General features: G+C 34.0%; 1 protein-coding gene across 2 annotated transcripts in view; it reads right to left on the reverse strand.

Annotated features, from left to right (window-relative positions):
- Window positions 1-21,137, reverse strand: part of LOC116413785 (hemicentin-2-like) — a 194,714-nt gene that overhangs the window by 161,756 nt on the left and 11,821 nt on the right. For both annotated transcript variants that reach the window (XM_052900803.1, XM_052900808.1), the window contains exon 2: window positions 12,760-12,946. In XM_052900803.1, coding sequence (XP_052756763.1) covers window positions 12,760-12,868 — 109 coding nt within the window. In that variant the 5' untranslated portion in view covers window positions 12,869-12,946. The remainder of the gene's footprint in view (window positions 1-12,759; window positions 12,947-21,137) is intronic.

Below are 21,137 nucleotides of genomic sequence, written 5' to 3' on the forward strand. Positions count from 1 at the left end.
AAAAAAAAAGTATGCTGCCAATTACAGATCATATAATAATGATATTTAATTTTTAAATAAATATATAATATTTTAATAAATTATTATTAAATTGAATATTTTTTTTGGTCATATAATTGAAACAATATGAATTCAGCTTGAAGATTTGCTCACAAAACAAGTGCTAGTGGCTCTTATGCGGACTCCTCACATAAATGTATGAGGCAATGAAAATGCAGCCTTTGTCGAAGGCAGTTGTAACATGTGACAGTTTGCCGAAGGATATTGCTATTCCTTACATAGATTTATTGCCTACTCTTAAAAGTGCCATCAAGAATAAGTGGGCTGCACAATGGGAGGTATCTCTTGAAGCAAATGGTACATGGTTTAGAGAGATTCATGTTTTTTTTCGACTCATGATCTGAATGGGTTCCGTTAAGTCCCAAAACTTTTATTCTACACTCAATGGATCAATCTTAGAGATCTAAAGACATTGTCAATTTGATATGCACCACCATCGACTAAAATTAATTCAGTCTCTTACATATAATAACTATTATGAAAATAATCAATCTCTTGACTGCATTTCATTCATTCTTCAGATGTCCTGCTTTCCTAGTATAAAATTGAACTACGCAAAGCCATATCTAATTCCAGAACATAATTCACGCGCTGCACTACAAAATTAAAAAATAAAAATGTTAATAATTATCTTTCTATCTATATTTTCATCAAAAACACAGACAAAAAGAACTACTACCTACCTCAGACTAGGCTGTATGCACTTTATTCTCTGTACCCAATCCCGCAAAATGATGAAAATAAAAAAAAAACAAAATCAAGGAATATATAACTGCACAGCCATATTTATACGGCCAATTTCGTTTTTTTACTATTTTCACATTTGTTTCTGGCTGCCCATAATGTAAGACAGTTATCGTCGATATAATAGTAAATATTGTTGGCGAATGGACTGCGGCGTAATCCTTGGGACGGGTTTATGTGCCAGATGGAATGTAATCTTCGACGTTGAAGCCATTTTGGTTATGTCCGTACTTCTGGATTAGGCAAAGGCACGATGCTCACTCTGCCGATATTTGACGCTACAACTGTTATTCTTTTATTGTCGGATCCTTATGTAGAATCCTTTTTAAGATGATATCTAGATTGTTACGAATTTGAGATGATATCTGGTTTGAAAACGTAGTGATTTGATTTGGGGGGAAAGGATTGAAGAGGTTACCCCCACAACTATCAATAATTCCTAACAGGTGCACGTTTATATGGACAGCTTTTTTTTTTGTTTAACGTGTGGAAAATCTTCGGAAAGACCGTCCCATCTGCCGGAGGGAGGGCAGCTGGGGTGTGTGGGATTCGTACCCACTAAAAACCACACGACGTACCTCGAGGCGCTTATGTTGGATCCCGGGTTCCCGTTTGTACGACTACCGAGTATCCAACGCGACGGCCCGCCCTGTAGGTGGTGTAAGGCAGGCCTCCTCTCTTAGTTAGGGTGGGGAATGTCCATCCCACCCTATCATCACAGGATTATATGGACACCCTGGCAACCATTGTGGTTACTTTTAACAAATTTGCCTTCATGAACCAGTTAGCTTGATTTCATCTCAAGTCTCATCCTCCACTGGTGCCCAACCATTGTATACCGTTAACATAAGCAGGCGCATTTCAAATTCGTCCATTAAAAGAAACACTGAATTATTTGATGCACTTCTTCCGATACTTGCAGATGTACGAAGTTACGGGGAAAAGTATGTAATATTAACCTACTAATATTCAAACAATCGTATAGCCTGTAGGGTCCCATTGCTGGACAAAGGTCTCCCCAACAGCTTCCGTCTTTATCAAAATGTGAAATTGAAAAGATTGAAAGAAATTTGTATGAAATTTGGTACATCCTTATTATAAATAGGTTATATCCTTAACTTAGGACTTAGACACTTTATATACAAATTTATGAATGCAAAGTCGCAGAAAACAACTAGTAATATTATAATAAAAGTATCTACACATAAACTATTGAAATTAACTGATAATATTTAATAATACGTACGAGCACTTTGGGGATGTAAAATTCGGTGTTTTTTTTGATAGGTGAAATGGTATGGTAACCCCGCCGGCGCTAACGGTATACGCTGGCGGGGCACCAGTGAAGGGTGATCGATGAAAATGAAAACAGGTCAGTTAGCCCATCATGATGAATTCATCAGGAATTAATCATGATAGTTTCCAGGGGGAACCGCGTGGAGGTCGACCTGGTTAGGTATATTGCTAGCAATGGGATTCTTAGTCTCCATTACTAACAATCCCTTTCCCCGCTAAAATTCGGTTTAACAAAATAAATCCGTTTCACGATCAACATAATCGAGTGAGTGCCGGGTCCCAATTGGTTATTGAAAAAGCGACCTCATTAATATTGTCATTAAAATGAATATTACAACCGATATTCCAATCAAAAGCCCCTGAAATGTATAATATGTAAAGCTTTATAAAATTTATCTCGAGAGAGCAATATTTCGTGTTAATTCCACGTTGGTATATGTTAATTAATACCGTCATGTGGTCGCAATATAGAATGGGCCACCGGTTCCTTTCCCGTGGGCGTCGTACAAGATGACTATAGGAGCTTTATGGTCGAGGGATGGGCAGCAACGTTTATCCTTATACTTCGCCAAAGTCTAATTGTTGCCATCCCGCCTGCCAAGCGTGACAAGTACTAGCGAAGTTGGAACAATTATCAGGAACGGCAAAACACAGTGGTTTCGTTAATTTCCCGTTATATATATATATATATATATATATATATATATATATATATATATATATATATATATATATATATATATATATATATATATATATATATATATATATATATATATATATATATATATATAACGGGAAATAAACCACAATCAAACCAAATTAAACAAACCCACTGTGTTTTGCCGTTTCTCATAATTGTTCGTATCGAGCTGTCCAGTTATGGAACAAACTCCCTTCCCACATACAAGAGAGTCCCTCTATTACCTCTTACAAGAAAAGGTTGAAATCACATTCTCTTTCCCTTGAATTATATTTTTTTTTATTTTTCTAACTGAACTGTCTAATTTTAAAATCATTAAACTAAATTTCTAATGTAAGTAGTATATTAATTTATTTTAACATTTATTATATAAGTATGTAGGTATTATATGTATTTATAGTGTATGTATTTATGTATTATTAGTTGTAGCACTTCAGCTGCCCGCTAACGACATGCTTTCTAACTGTATAGGGTCGACTGGAAGAGATCTCTGTCAGAGATAAGTTGCCTTGCTCACAACATTTATAAATTCATTATATTATATATAACTTACAAAATATATATATATATATATATATATATATATATATATATATATATATATTGTCATTAACATTACTTATCCCAACAATGAAGTACTACGTTCGTGATTCACTATTCACCCCAAAGGTTGACTGACAGAGAATGTTACCAGCATTAGCTCCGCTTTTGTGCCATATTTTTATTCGGTCAATAAAAATATTTTAAATATATAAATCATAAAATATATTTGCATACCTAAAAATCTAACTTTAAAAGCTTTGCAGTTACTTTTTCAAATACATTTTTGCTATAAAAATTCAATTATTCCGTGATGGCTTTATAACAATATTACCTTCTAGTTGGCCAGTATAGAAACTTTTAAATAATTAGTCAAAAACATTGAAAATTGTTAAATTATTTTTGAAAACCGTGCGTTTTTCAAGGCACTTTCTTCTACGATACGACATCATAACCTTCAGAAAAAGAGCATATTCCTTTTTAAAAGGCCAGCAGCATACCTGCGACGTCTCTGGTGTTGCGGGTGATCATGGGTGGCGGTAGTCACTTACCATCAGGTGAATCGCATGCTCGTTTATTCCTTGTGTATATATATATATATATATATATATATATATATATATATATATATATATATATATATATATATATATATATATATGGGAGGGCAAATTGTATGCAATTGCATGGTGACTCTTTTAATTTCCCGCGACGATATCGCGGACGTGCCTGCAATGATAATGTTTCTACGAATTTAGCTAATTTCGTCCACCGCGCGGACGAGGTCACGGGGACAGCTTATCACTGACTCTTTATTTCCTTAACATACATACATAAATAGAGAATAGAAGAGGCAAAATGCTGGGCCATCTTATACGACATGACGATTTTTTGAAGAGCATAGTAGAAGAAAAAATATAGGGCAAAAGAGAAAGAGGAAGACCGAGGAATAACTACATGGGACAGATAAAGGAAACACTAGGTGTCATGTCGTGTAGGGAGGTCAAGGATATGACCTGGGATAGAGCTGGCTGGAGGAAGATGCATGAATTAGTTGCAACGACAAAAGGAAACTCTTAAATGAAAAGAAGACATATATTAATAAATATTACTAAGATGTAACTATCAGTTTGTTTGTTTATTCATTTGTTTATAACAAAACGTTGAAGAACAAAGCAGGCTACTTTTTTATCAAAACAAAAACAGAAAAACACGAATGCGACAGAGGTGGCCAAGCGAACGATTTTTGTACAAAGTCTCTCAAAATACGAATCTTTTTAAACTTGTACATAACTTTTTACAAGATAAAATGTAAAGTAATAATAGAGGCAGCTTCTAAAACTAATACGACTTTGAAAGTCTACCATCGGTCATAATTAAAACAGTTGTCGGACTTGCTAATTAGAATTCGTCATTATTTATGCATAATTTTTTAAAGAACTATTTAAAGTTTTTACTTCAAACGTTCTTCAAGTTTGGCAACGCGCACGTGACACCCCTAGTATTGCAGGCGTTTACCATTAGACGGGCTGTATGCTTGTTTTGTAGTATAAAAAACTACAGTAGCGAATATCTATAGCGCGTAGGGGTCACCGTTCCACAATCACCCATCAAAAAACAACGTAACTATCAGCTGACAAATTATTTTTGAAAACTGAAACATAAAGGAAAAACACAAGGTGCAGTGTTTCCCCACCACGCGAGCAAAGTCGCGGGCAACAGCTGATCTATTATAAAAACTGTATAAAATATAACATTTATTTTATATGTTTGGGATAATAAATGTTAATATTATATTAGCCGTTAACTGTCCACTGCTGAACATATGTATCCCACTATTAGAATGTTTTACCAGTAGTTGCCATATTTGGCAGACGGGTCGCCAACTGCCGTTAGGATGGGTGATGTTTTAAGAGAGACGCTGCTGCCCACCCCTCCACAATTAAGTTCCTTTAATGGCCTCTTACGACACTCACGAGAAAGGAAGGGATGGTCCATTCTATCCCAAGACTACATGGCAATATGTTATCATTCACCATCATTTCAGCCATTATCTGTCCACTGTCGAACATAGGCTTCTCCCATAGACTGCCATAAAGAACGATCCTGAGCCACCTGCATCCACTGACTCCTTGCAATGCATTTGAGTCGTCACTCCATCTAGTGGGGGGTCGTTCTACACTGCGTTATATGTTATGCCAAACAAGCAATTCACTATACTTATTCATGAGTTTATAAAGAAAATTGTTTCAGCCAAAAACACGTTTTTGGTATACGAAAAATAATAAAATTCAAATGAGCCAGATTTCTCAGCTGCAACGCAAATTAAATATGCAAACAATGGATTTATTTACGTTCTACCCCTCACTGTTTTCAAATTATTAATTTAGATTCCGTAGATCTATAATATAACGCTTTTGTTGTTCGAAATCTATCCTATTTAAGAGCTGCGCTCTTTTCGATGGAGCTGTTGCCACTCACTACGATTTTCAGCGAGTCTCTTCACATCTTAATACGATACGACACCACACCAACTTCTTCCTTGATCTGCCTGATGTAACTATGCCTTGGTCTCCCTCTTCCCCTCTTTCCTAATTGTTCGCAATATGACTCCAAAAAGGATGCAACAATTAGCTACTAACTTAACCTAACCATAAGAATACGAGGACGATTACCAGAGGGAGACTTTGTACCAAAGTCGATTGCTTGGGTACCTCTGTCCCATGCGTGTTTCAACCGTGAAACAGTTGTGTTTGCATGGCTGTTTCGGTTTGAAGGGTGGGATATGGCGTGAATTTACTGGGTACAGAGAAATAACACCTGAGTCCTCAGGAATGGCAACGCATGGGTCCATAGTACTGCTCATGTCTATAGGCGACGGTTACTACTTTCATTACATTATGTCATTTATCTGCACATAACAACTAATACAATAAATTTACAAAATAGAAAAATGTCAATAGAAGGGGTAAAAAATAATTAAAATGTCACGCTTAACACTCAAGATATTCCTTCTTATCTAATATATAAAATTTTCGTGTCACGATGTTTGTTACCAAACTCCTCCGAAACGGCTTTACCGATTTTTATGAAATTTTGTGTGCACATTGGGTAGGTCTGAGAATCGGCCAACATCTATTTTTCATACCCCTCAATGATAAGGGTTACCCTCCCCAAAATTTTTTTTTTTAATTTTTTTAATAAATGTTTCCATTTTTATTTCATTATGATTTAGCTTTGAAAAATAAACACAACTTAAAATTTTCACCGTTTTACGATCAATCCCTGTCTTTTAATCGCGATTTTTATATTTCGCAATAAGTGGTAAAACAACGTTTACGGGGTCAGCTAGTAATATTATAAAAAAGTTTGTCCAAAAGCCATTTAGTTAGATGATATAATAACTACCGCTTTAACTTACATGTAATTATGTGATCGAGAAAGCTAGACTAATATATAACTACATATTATATATATAAATAAAATTATTAAACTAAAAGTTTGTACTTGATATTGTTGGGAAAATTGGTAATTTTTGATGCATGAAAAATATTTTACTATTGAAGCGTGAAAAAATTTGATTTAATAACTTATCCCTTTGTGAAATATTAACTACCAATTTATTAAAAATTAATCGAATCAATTGTCAACGCTTCTGTTACTTTGTAGTAAAATTAATAGTACTCGTAAATTACGTATAAAAACTTTATTATGTTTACTATTTGGTATTTTATACTGTGGGCGACAAAGGAAACCAGGAATGGCAATTGGAAATATGTATATAATAGTCAAAGGAACTTAGAAGACTAGGGCCGTAAAGGAAAGCCAAAAGGAAAATATAGATAAGCGTGTCAATTTCGAATTTGGTAAATAATAATATATAGCTACAGATAATATATGTGGCCTGTACTCCACATATACCAACATATGTATATAACATCATATTATACCAACAGCGCAAATAGGTGGGATTGGCATTATTTTTGCATGCATAAACCATCTCGGTTTACAGTCGTGTGTATATATTTTTAAATAACCACCATAACAAAATCATGACCCCATAAAAAATAAAAAAAAGTAAAACCCAACGTGGCACTGGCCTTATCGCAAATCCAGATAACCGTTCGTAGCAGCTAGTTAATTTAAAAAAATAAAATAATAGCCCCCATAAGTCACGTTTTCGTATTAGCATTTCAAATATGGCGGAAAAATGAAATGGCGGGAAAGTGGAAAGAAACATTTTAGATGTTGTTTTACGCAAAAAGTTTTGTATAATATTGCCTAGTACAGTTAAATAATGGCATACACAAATCCCACTAGGAATATTACCTAAACTAAGTTGGATATACATATTTACTAAGATTTAATAATGCACATCCATGTTTGTTTTGGGAACAATACTATTCTGTGTTTTGTAATTGTTTGCCAAACCCTCGGATAGCATTCATGAAAGTCCCCAAGGAACACAATCAAAGTATGAAAATAATCTTTGAACTGTACGTAGGTATTCAAATTTCATAGCCGCCATATTTGAAATGTTTTATTGTTAAAAGTTTTGTAAGTACACATTGTAATTTAACGTAATGACTATGCGGATACAATCACATCTACAGCTCGCTTTCAGCGAGCCGAAGCACAGTCACCAGAGGGAGACTTTGTACCAAAGTCGATTGCTTGGGTACCTCTGTCCCATTCGTGTTTGTACTGTGAAGCAGTTGTGTTTGCATGACTGTGTTTCGGTTTGAAGGGTGGGATATGGCGTGAATTTACAGGGTACAGAGGAATAACACCCGAGTCCTCAGGAATGGCAACGCATGGGGGGTATCATGGGCAATGTGGTAATGTGGTAAATGTGAGCTTCTGATACACTGCGCTTTCATCTGTCATGTTAGTATGAGATATTTTTTTACCTTTTTTTTTTTTATCAATGTTTCTTGATTTTATTTTTAATTGTTTTTCTATCTATGTTTCTTTGGGAATTATGCTCAATTTTGCTGATAGAACGTTCTTTTTAACCGATTATAAAAAGAAGGAGATACAAAATTCGGTTGTATTTTTTATTTACATTTGTTACCTTATAACCGTTAATTGTAAATTAATTTGAATTATGTTATAATCTAGTCTTACATTATAGATACTGGATAATTTTCGTACTTAGATACGGTAAAATCGTAAATACGTATGTAGGAAATATTTTTAATGTATTCGATATTTGTTGTAACGGAACGTATAATGAACGAGTGTGCATGAGTAAGTAAGATTGAAAGATTGAAAGGAACAGATTCATTCTTGCTACGGTGTTCTAGATAGATGGTTAACGGTGATATATTTTTGAATAATTTTAAGAAAAGTTTTAAATACATAGTAATACGGAGCAGCTAATTTTCATTTTGAACACCCTTTGATGGAATAAAAGTAAAAATAATATAATGATAAACTTTTTAATTATTTAAAATAAGCAAAATACAAAAAGAGTGAAAAGAAAGCGCGGCCATATAAGTATACGCATGGAAGCAAAAGGGAAGAATGACAGTGAATGAAACTAGATGGCGCTGTATGGTTCACTTGCAACATCCTCCCTTGAACATAAGCCCATCTTGCAGAAGCAGTATTTTAGCTTAGCTAGGGGAGTAGCTTTGGTCAGTATATCAGCAACCATCTCGCCAGTATTTACATATTGCACCTCAATCTTCTTTTCATTTATTTTGTCCCTTAGAAAATGGTGGCGGACGTCAATATGTTTTGTTCTGAAATTATAACCATCAGTACCTGCAAGTTTAATGCAACTTTGATTATCACAATAAACAATTAAAGTTTTATTTTCAAGATGTGGCCAAAACTGTTCTTGCAATTGTCTCAGCCAAAGTGCTTCTTGTGTACATGCCGACAAGGACATATATTCAGCCTCTGTTGTTGATAATGCGACAGTGGGCTGACGCTTTGAGTTCCAACATATGGATCCTCCCTGAAAAATAAAAGTATAGCCTGTACATGAGCGTCTGTCATCTTCTGAACTAGCCCAATCAGCATCACAGTAGGCAAGAGCTATATCTTCATTTTCGCGTCGCCTGTATGTCAATGCATAATTGACAGTTCCTTTCAGATATCTCAGTACGCGTTTTAGTGCTTTCCAATGTTTCACTTCTGGTTTATTGTTGTATTTACTTAGGTAATTTATTACATAACTAATGTCTGGTCTTGTGCCTTGAGATAAATAGAGTAGACATCCTATTATCTCTTGATAAGGAATGTTTTCTAATATTGCATCTTCTTCGCCTGAGGAATGCAATTTTGTAAGTGGATCTATTGGTGTTTTAACAGGTTTACAGTCTGACATGCCATATCTTTGCAGTATTTCTTGAATGTATGTGCTTTGATCAATATACATAATACCATTTTTCCTGTCTCTTGTTACATGAAAACCGATACAATATTTTAATTCTCCCATATTTTTCATGCTAAATTTTTCACATAGCTTTTCTTTCATATACTGTTTTGTAGAATTACAATTAGTGAATAAAATCAAATCATCTACATAAATTGCCAGAAACATTATATCTTCTTCATTAACAATTTTATAGTAGATACAGGGATCAATATTGGAGCGAGAAAGACCTATTTCTTTAAGTGTAGCATTTAGCTTTTTGTTCCAGTTGCGACTAGCTTGTTTAAGTCCATATAACGATTTTTTTAGTAAACATACTTCTGTGTCATTGCCATTTTCATATATAGGTGGCTGTAGCATGTATATCTCCTTTTCTACATCTCCTTGTAAAAATGCAGATACTGCGTCCATGTGATCAATGTCCATATCATACTTCGTAGCCAGCGCCAGTAAGTATCGCAGTGATGTGTACCTTATTACAGGTGAATAAACTTCATCATAGTCTATACCTCTTTTTTGAGCACACCCTTTTATTACTAATCGTGCTTTGTATTTAGTTATGTTTCCATTTCCATCTGTTTTGGTCTTGTATACCCATTTACACGGTATTGCTTTCTTACCAGGGGGCAGTTTTGTTAATATCCAGGTTTTATTTTTCAACAGTGACTTATATTCTTCATCCATGGCTTGTTGCCATTGCTGTGAGTTTGTGCATGATAAGGCTTCTTCTAAACTTGTTGGATCATTATATATAGTCAAATATGCATAATATATATTATCATTATATTCATTTGCCTTTTCATACTTCGGTGTATTTAATTGACGCCTTGGTCTGAGTGTGACATTCGTATAGCAATCCTCAAGTGTGCTATCATCAGTTGTCTCAGTACTAGTAGGATTGTAAGTCAAGTCATTTGAAACTGATGAAACCTCAGACAAAAAACTGTCAGTGTCTTGTGTAGGTGTATCACTTCCTATCCTGGATTCATTCGGAGTTGGTACTTTTGTCTCTGTACTGGGAGTACTTATTCCCAACTTTAATGAAACAGTCTCAATATTCTGATTTGTGTTGGTGGGTACTTGATTCAAATTTATTTGGTTCTTTTCTATGAATATTACATCTCTACTTTTTATAATTACTCCTTTTTTAATATCTAATAATCTATAGCCTTTTGTATTTTGACAGTAACCAACAAACCTCATTTCAGTAGACTTACAGTCCCATTCTACGATGCCAAATATCTAAACTTTCACTACTGTTATTGGCAGTAATATATGCATTTCCTTTAATAGTATTTAGTTTATACATATTGTTGGTGAGTCTTGCCGTTGCTACTAATTGTTTATCTTTATTGTAAATATTACAGCTAGTGCTATGGAAGTTAACTTGACATCCATTTTTCACCAACTGACTAACCGACAGCAAGTTTGTGCTTAATTCTGGTATAAATAAAATGTCTCTCACCTGGACTGGGTTTACTTTACCATCATTGCAGTAGAGGTTGAGATCCAGATTTCCCATCTTCTGTACTATAACGGAAGAGTCATTAGCCACCTTTATACTTTGTATCGGAGGTGTCTTAATGTCATACAACCAATCAGATCTTCTCGTCATATGCATCGATGCTCCTGAATCCACATACCAGTCACTATCATCCATTGTAGTGTAAGCTGAAAAAACTGCAGCATAATTTTTATTAAGTTTTGTATTTAGTTTCTTATTAGAAAAACAGTTCTTACTGATATGTCCATATTTGTTACAATTGTAGCAACGGGGACCTCGTGATTTATTCTGAATATTATGATTAGTAACTTTCTTTTGAGGATAATTCCTATGCTTTGTGTACAATGCAGTAGAATCAGATTCCTTTTTAACTTCTTGTAACAATTTTGTTTTAATAAAATCTGCACTAATTTTCACAAGAGAGCTTTCCAGACCCATTATCATTGGCTTATACTGATCTGGCAATCCTGCTAACATTAATGTTCCTAACCATTCATCATCAACTTTAAAACCAATATTTCTCAGTTTGTGGGAAGTTGTTACAATTTTATTCACATAATCTTCAACATCGGTACAATTATCTAAATTCGTATTAATGAGATCACGTAATAAGGCTACTTTCCTGTTAAGTCCGGAGTCTTCAAACGCAGACTGCAGGTTTTCCCACACTTCTCGTGCACTTTGTGCCTGCTCTATATGGTGGTAATTACTTGGATCAACAAGGAGAATAATCTTGCTTTTAGCCTTTACATCCTTCTTAGGGTCAACGGTTTCTTTGTTGGCGGGGTCCACGCACGACCATAATTCTTCATGCTCCAAGTACGATTTTGTTGCAAATTTCCAACTATTATAATTATCTCTCCCGGTCAGTTTACTAAAAGGCACGGTGTTTATAGACATTGTTTCAGAAACTGATGGATTAGCTGAAAAAATAAAAAATGTGGCCGGCAACCTAACCTAGCTTTTTTACACGCGGTCACTATTCGGAAAACTAAACTTGTTTACACTGATATTTTACTTTAATCTGATGGCCCATAACCAGCGCAGTGGAAGCGTGCTGGGCCCATAACCTGATGGAATAAAAGTAAAAATAATATAATGATAAACTTTTTAATTATTTAAAATAAGCAAAATACAAAAAGAGTGAAAAGAAAGCGCGGCCATATAAGTATACGCATGGAAGCAAAAGGGAAGAATGACAGTGAATGAAACTAGATGGCGCTGTATGGTTCACTTGCAACACCCTTGGTCCCACACGTATATAGAGATATGGGTTGTTCTTCTTTTTAACCTACAAAAAGGTGTCTTTGTCAGTTAAAAAAAAAATTATCCGTATTATATTATTATTCATGTTTCAATATGTACTGTACTAAAAATGCAACGCCTATACACGTTTAAAATAAATAATAATTTATATTTTTATAATAAAAACGTAGACAGAGTACATAAAAAAAACATGTATTTAAAAAAGTGCAAATTAACCATTGAGAATAAATGGAAAACGTGAATAAAATAAAAAACACTCACCCAAGTCCTCATTTTCCTCAACCCAAGGCGCTTGGCTGATGGCACTGTCCACGAAAACAATCAAAATTAGAACACTGAACGCGACCTTCCCGCCAAAAGCGTCCGCCATTTTGATTCACTGGTGCATTGTCATTTTGTTAAATACATTATTTTTATCGCCACTATATCCATTTTAAGGTAAATTTACCTGAAAATAAAGAAATTTGATATTAATAAAACATACCTATGATAAAACATGTGAATTGTGTCATTAATACTTGAAAAAAGTGGGCGATTTTTTACGATGAATTTCAGACGCGTCATTTATTTTTTTTCGTACTAGGGACGCACTAAATTGGTAAAAAAAGTAAGTGCGTACCCTATTTGTAATTCTAGAAAAGTCTATGATGAATATCGTCTACATAATTATCACGTTCATACTTTTTTATACGATTATACGACCATTAAGGCTCTAATGGGTACTACAATTAGGTAAAGGAAAGGTTAATTTAGCATTTTTTTCCTGAAGCAAATTTTATTTGTCTGCTTAAGAAAACTAATATTTATTCTTTCGAAAATCGTCGATCTAAGTTGCAATTTTTTTTTTAGTTTATCTGTTTACGATAAAAAAAAAATTAAAATATTGTAAATTTTAGTTGTATATTTATCCTGTCTTTATTCTTGTGTAACGTAATTGTTTAACAAACATACAAACATCTTCACAAACTGTCACATTTATTAATAAATATTAGCAGAATTTAGTTGCCGTGTGTGCCCAGATATAGAATGGGCCACCGCTCATTTTCTCGTGGGTGTTAAAAGGCGACTAAGAGAGGGCGAGGGATGCGCAGCAGCGTTCCTCTTAAAACATCTCTAAAAGCCTAATTGTTGCCAACCCGCCTGCCAAGCGTGGCAACTACTGGCAAAACTCCCTTTATGGTGAAAGCTTTTGTCCAACAGTCATTAGTGATTAGTCATTTATTAAAAAAAACAATGTACATTGTTTTTTTTTTTAATAAGATATAATCATACAAAAAAAAATTAACTTGAATATTACAACTATTGAATAACAATAACAATAAATATATTTTACAATAAACAATGTTAATTTCATTCCTAAGAACAAAGAAATACATAGAAGGAATGATAAAATAAAAACTATAAATCATATGGTTGGCTCGTTTCTTCTTATACAAATATAATTAGTAAAAAGAGGACGAAAAATACATCCTCAGTTGCTATTTTTCTCAATTCATATCAGGCTAGTGTATAGAAAATGTTTGATATGTCAATTATTTGTCAACGACAAGTTTTACATTACTAGATTATATATTCAACACAGTTTATGTAAAAAGTATGCACGCAAGTTGTATCTGAATTTGGTAGGGTTATACGGCCGTATAACATTTTCTGTACACTAACCTGCTATGAATTGACAATTTTATCACTCCTTCTATGTAATTCCTTGTTCTTAGCTTCATCCGTAATATATATATTACATTAATTTTTTAAATAAGGTATTTACATTAATCGCCAGTGCAAAAGCCATTAACGGAGTAATAGCATTTTTCCAATAAAAGGGATCGTAGTTTAATTTTAATAGAATCGAGATTTTGTATAATTTTCAAATGGACAGGTGATTTATTAAATAACATTACTGTCTGATAAACAATTAATGGCTGAAATAATAAAAAAATGCCGAATTAATACATTTAAAAAGCCAAAGTGTGTACGTGCTAGATTCGACCGTTCGTTATTTTGTTTCCTTTACAAAAACACGTTCGCGCTCCACTAGCCTTCCTAAATCCTAACTCCACAATGAAAACAGAATTGCACCTCGACCGTGCTTAAAAAAATAAACCATGGACCGTGCAATTTGATAGAGAGAGAAAGAGAACACATTGTTTTTACTGCAAAGTGAATTCGGAATCATTAGCATAGATTTATTTGAGTGTTCAATCAATGAAACTGGACTTTTTCAAAGAAATGTGTATTGAATGTGGTCAAAATATAATTCACTCTTGCCGCCACCTACCCACTTCTATATGCTCTCCTTTAACCAAAGGTTGTCTGTAAGAGATTGCCCTAGCGATAAGACCGCCTTTTGTACCTTTATGTGTATATTTTGATCTGTACTCCATGCTACTGTATTTCAGTTGTATTGTTTATATGTCATTGTTTATTTTTATGTCTTTGGTGCAATAAACTTATATTGGTGATTATTTAAATTATCAATCATTTTCAACCGACTTAAATAAAAGGAGGTTTTCAATTTGGGTTTATTTTTTATGTTTGCTGAACATAGCCTCCCCCATAAGGGTATTTTTAATGGGTGATAATGAAATGGTTACTTCACCCGCGCTATCGGTATACACTGGCGGGGCACCAGTGAGGGATGATAGGTGACGATGAAAGCAGGTCAGTAAGTCCATCGTAACGAATTCCACTAGAATTAACCACGATGGTTTCCAAGGGGAATTGCGTGGAGGTCGACGTGATAAAGTGTATTGCTAGCAATAGGTCACCGTAGACCCCATTACTAACAATCTTTTTTCCCGCCATGAGGAGGGATTTGCCAGTAGTGGCCATGCTTGGCAGGCATGTCGGCAACCGTAGTTTGGCTTAGTTTGTCTAGGAATTGTGTTAGATTTATCAATACATATAATAAAATCGTAACTGGTCGCTGTACATGAAATATATATAAGAAAAACTATTATAGGGGGGGCTTTATGAATGCAATAGAAGGCAAAACAATGATTTTTAGAATTTTTACCTGTTTCTCTGTACGTTTGTGCACGCTAATCTCAGGTACGGCTTAACCGATTTAAATGCGGTTTTCACTAATACCTTGCAGTTTGTTACACTTAACATTTAGTGTTTGTTTTATTCCAATCGGTTCACAAATAAAAAAGTTATATCAATCTAAAGGATCACATGTAAAGTGCTATATAATAAGCGATCAGTTAAATTGGCTGTTTTTTTTTTATTATATGTATTGATTAGCTGTTTCCTGCGGCATTGCCCGCGTGAATCGATAAATAAAATATCCTGTGAATTAAAATATGATAAATACCTACTGATACCTACCTTCATAAAATTTGAGCCCATTCAACCGATCGGTTATTTTATACCATTCTTTAGATAGGTATAACTTTTTTATTTATGAACTTATTGAAACAAAACAAACGCTAAATATTAAGTATAGCAAACCGAAACGCATTAGTGAAAACCGCATATAAATCGGTTAAGCCATTTCTGGGATTAGCGTGCACAAACGTACACATAATTTTTTTAAAAATCATTGTTTTAAATTCTGTTACGTTCATAAAGCCCTCTTATAATAGTTTTTCTTACATACCTTCCATGTACAGACAGCGACCAGTTACGATTTTATTATATATGTATATTGATTTTCGAAAATCCTGTCTACTCGTGCAAAGCAGGGTCGGATGGCTAGTGTTTAATAAATTTTGGTCGCTGTCCACTACTCACAAGTCGGATTAACGTTTACAAACATTCTCAAATGTATGTTAATACCCCGTATCACTGTCCGGCAGCGGCGAGGATATTTGCATTGTATTGAATACGAAATGGAGGGGGCGCCACCGTCGCTGGTGGCCGGCGCCGGGTTCAATTTATTTATTACTTCCCCGTGTGTACATTTTAAAACGCAGTAATGGCCTACTTGTTTCGACCGCAAAAGTGTCCGGTTGTATTTTTGACCGACTTTAAAAAAAGCAGGAAGTTCTCAATTCGATTGTATGTTTTTTAATTAGGTTTTCTTTTTTATTTTGTTACCTCAAAACTCCGTTATTTACGACGTGCTTTCAGATTAATCCCATGGATTTTTTTTCAAAATTACTATCCAAGTCAATGGTTTTTTTTTTTTTGTAAACCAAATGCTACTTAAATGTATTATCAATAGAATCGATTCGGTAAACACATAAATGAAAAAGAACATTTTTGTACTATATTATATATATATATATATATATATATATATATATATATATATATATATATATATATATATATATATATATATATATATATATATATATATATATATATATACCTGTATAGTAAATACTCTCCTTCCGAGGGGAAAGGGATTGTTAGTAATGGAGTTTGACAGCCCCATTGCTAGCAATATGCCCTATTTAGTCGACCTCCACGTGGTTCCCCCTAGAAACAATAGCAAATAATTCTTGTTGAATTCGTCATGATGGACTAACTGACCTGCTTCATCCTCACCTATCATCCTTCACTGGTCCCCGCCGGTGTATACCGATAGCGCGGCTGGGGTTGCCATTCCATTATCACCCATTAAAAAAAAAATACTCTCCTTCCAAGACGAAAATTTAAAAGTAAAATGTCATAGATGCCTCTCACTCGTATTCATTACCTATGCTCCATACAATTTATAAAGTTTACACATCCAGCGTAGTAAAGGAAGCTGGCGCAATTGCACGGCATATTGCCTTGTTGCCCGTGTCTAAATCATTCGATTTCCATCCTTTAAAAAAACTGTATTTAACTTTGGTTAAATAAGCAAGAAAACTTATTTGCTATCTCTATGAAAATATATTTATTATTTGTATTTGTCGGAATATTTATATGTGTATGTATGTATAAATATATATTTGTGTCTAATATACATAAGTATATATGTATACGTACATATACGACTATCAAAAACGTTTATTATATCTAGACGGGAAAAATCTTAAGATAGGGACAATAACGGGTCATTGCCCGTTAAAGAAACATTTATACACAATAGGAGCCACAGACAGCTCTCTATGTCGAAGCTGTTTTGACGTCAAAGAAACGGCTGTTCACATAATCCTGGAATGTGAAGCTGTGGCCCCTCAACGCTTAAAAAGCCTGAAAACAGTGAGGTCACTCCGTGAGGCCTGTGAAGGTCTCTGAAGGAAAATGAGAATCTTAGCGCGTAATATAGAGTCCAATTTACATTACATTATACACACACACACACACACACACACACACACATATATATGTGTGTGAGCGAGCGCGTGTGTATGTGCGTGTGCGTGTGCGTATGCGTGTGTGCGTGTGTGCGTGTGTGTGTACCACACCGCTCTACCCGGTTGGGTGTTGCTGGAAGAGAACTCTTGTAGAGTTAAGCTCACCTACGTACAATTTACCTTACCTTATTTACTTGTTATATGTACAGTAAAGTATAAATAAATAATTAAAAGTAACTTTAAACTCAAAACCAGAAGTTTGAAATCAAATGTCGGCCCACAAACAAAAATAGCTAATTGTTCTCTAGTCAAGATTTATCTATCTTTTTCTTTTTTTATATTAATTATTTCAAGTTTTAATCACATCACCTACGCGACATCAAAGATCAAAATTAAGGAAAATGTCTAATTGAAAATGTTAGGAAGATAAAGCAGTTTTATTACTCATTATAATTTTTTAATAACGATAATAAGTAACATAGAATTATATTACTATATACTAGTATTTACACGCGACTTCGTCCCCGTATATTATACCATAACATTCCATCAGGTGGGCCGTCAGCTTGTCATTCTAAGTTATATAATATATATATATATATATATATATATATATATATATATATATATATATATATATATATATATATATATATATCATTCATGTCAGTAGAATAAAAATTATTTGTGTGTGTGTGTGTATGCGTGCGTGCGTGCGTGAGTACGTGCGTGCGATCTTAAGTGCGCGCGTGCGTGCGTGCGTGATGGGTGCGTGCGTGCGTGCGTGCGTGCGCGCGTTGCCAGTAGTTGCTACGCTTGGCAGGTAGATTGGCAACGGCAGTTAGGCTTAACTTTATAACGATAGATGGATGGATTTGTTACTCTTTTACGCTAAAACCACTGAACAGATGTGAATAAAATTTAGATTACAGGTTAATCATATCTTAACTTAGCACACAGGATATTTTATGTTCTGATTTACGCGGGTGAAGCCGCGAGAGACAACTAGTTCTAAATATTTCTGAAACTACAATTTCAACAGATGATTTCCATTCTCCATTCTATATATACGAGTACGACGTAGACTCCTCAGCGCACAATGGCGATACATTGAGCAATTACAAACACACCAAGTTTACACAATGACAGTTGAAGCTCTCCAAGTGTTGGAAGGAACTCTAGAACTTTCTAGGACTTATAACGAACTCAGCCAGAAAGACTAATTGCTGAAGAAAACTTTGTAAAATAAGAACTTTATGGTATTCGTTTTATTGCACAATTTGCATCGAGAACTTGTGTTCTCTATATCATTGTTTCTCAACTATTTTTATATAGCGACCCACGAAAAAGCTAAAAAGTTTAATAAAAAGTCTCGCGACCCCCGAAAAAAAATAGGTGATAACAAGTGACAGCCAAAAAAAATGTTGTCAGTTAAAAATTTGTAGTCAGATGAAATCAGGAGTTAGTGGTTTGAAAATGATGAATTACTCATTCGAATAATTAGTAGTAGTAATCGATGATGATGATGTTGTCTCCTCTAAAACTAAGGTGTCTGTAGGTTTTTAATTTGTTAAAAAGAAGGAACCTGTAGATTGTTATAGTAAATAGTAGATAATTATCAGATCTCTGTTCTACTCTTTATTCTGTATTTTGCAAGATTCTGATGTCAGTTTCAAAAGCGTTTCAACATATTATAATGAAAGGTGTTATAATGTTTTTCACTAAACAAATTGACATCCATAACAATTTAAAACACGATTAATCTATCGACTGAATCGGTTCAACCGATAGTACAATACATATTTAATACTTATAAATTTTATTCGATTCTAATCGATTGTGGAATGCGACACCATCAATAGAATCGGTTAAAGACTATATATTTTAACGATAGTTAAATATATAGACTCTGGTATCGATAATATCAATTACAAGTTTAAAACAATAAACGGCTCCTGTCTATAAACGACGGTTTTCACTTCCCATTATATAGATCATAATCTTGCTTGACATTCCAAGTTGTATAAAAAATCAATACAAATTTTGAGCGTTAAATTATTTGTAGTTTCAATCGAACTGTAGCTTTATAATCGATATCTATCGATTATTACAACACTAGTGCAGTGTATTGTGCCGCTAACAATGGCTGGATGACTCACTATTTTTGTTGGACTTTTAGAAACCGATAAGATACACTTTTTAGATATCGACAGCAACGCTTACTTAGCCTGCTATGTATTTGGTGAAATCCACTACAAACCAAAGTTTGGGTACACTTGATATGAATGTACTAAACAATATTTCAATTAATAATAATAACAATAATAAATTATTTTTATTTGACTCTTAAATAAGTTTCCTGTCATCCAAAGTTAATAATTAACTGTTTACAAAATAGGACATAACATTTATGGCTCAGAGATAGCATTAACCCATTCTCTCTAATATTCCGCGCTAGCCTTTATCAATCAACTCACTTTTAATAATACTCGATTGCAATCGATTCAACGTATTATCGATTACACTATCCATTTGAAATGTCGATTAAGTAGCCAACACTAGTTGATTATAATTGATGCGTATCGATTTGTTAATCGAATTATTTTAATAACTTTACAATTTTGGATATTTTCTTACAGCATAAATTAAATTATATTAGTTTTAATGTAATAAATAATGTAGAAAATTTTATCTATTTAATTCAATATCTCGTTATGGCAACACTAGTGCGGCGTATTGTACAGGCAACAATAGAGGGATGACTTACTGTTATATTTTTGTTGGACTTTCAGGTATTGATATCAACGCTTGTCCAGCCCGCTAGGCATTTGTTAAAATCCATGACAAACCAAACAAAGTTAGGGTATTCCAGATACGTACGTACACTGAAACTTATTTCATTTCAACTCGCTTTGAATATCGGCCTATCGCTGAATACATTGCTCCTTTATACAGCGTGTCCCAATTTTTGTATAGCGCGCCGGAATTTCTATGGATATGTTTAATATGTTTCAACACAGGACTCGACGTCGATCTTTTTCAAACTTTTTACATAATGCTAAGAACCCGTTAATAATGCATACAAATAAATGGAAATGAATATTTATATGTTTGACTACAGTTTATAATATAAAAATTACTATACAGTAAATTTTACATTGCTTTAAGAAGTACATACGTAGTAATAAACAGTTTTAGACATTCGCGGTGCATATTTTATATTTAATAAAAGACGGGAATTAACACGTACTTAAATGATTTAAGTAAACTATAAGTATAATTTCATCATTTCACCCATTTTCCATCCACAGCTGGACATAGGTCTCCCTCATGGACAGCCATAAGGAACGATTCTCAGCTACCTGCATCTACTGAGTCACTGCAATGCGTTTGAGGTCGTCACTTCAT

The sequence above is a fragment of the Galleria mellonella genome, unplaced genomic scaffold (genome assembly GCF_026898425.1).
Source record: "Galleria mellonella isolate WM207_F2 unplaced genomic scaffold, CSIRO_AGI_GalMel_v1 utg1267, whole genome shotgun sequence".
Classification (NCBI taxonomy): Eukaryota; Metazoa; Arthropoda; class Insecta; order Lepidoptera; family Pyralidae; genus Galleria; species Galleria mellonella.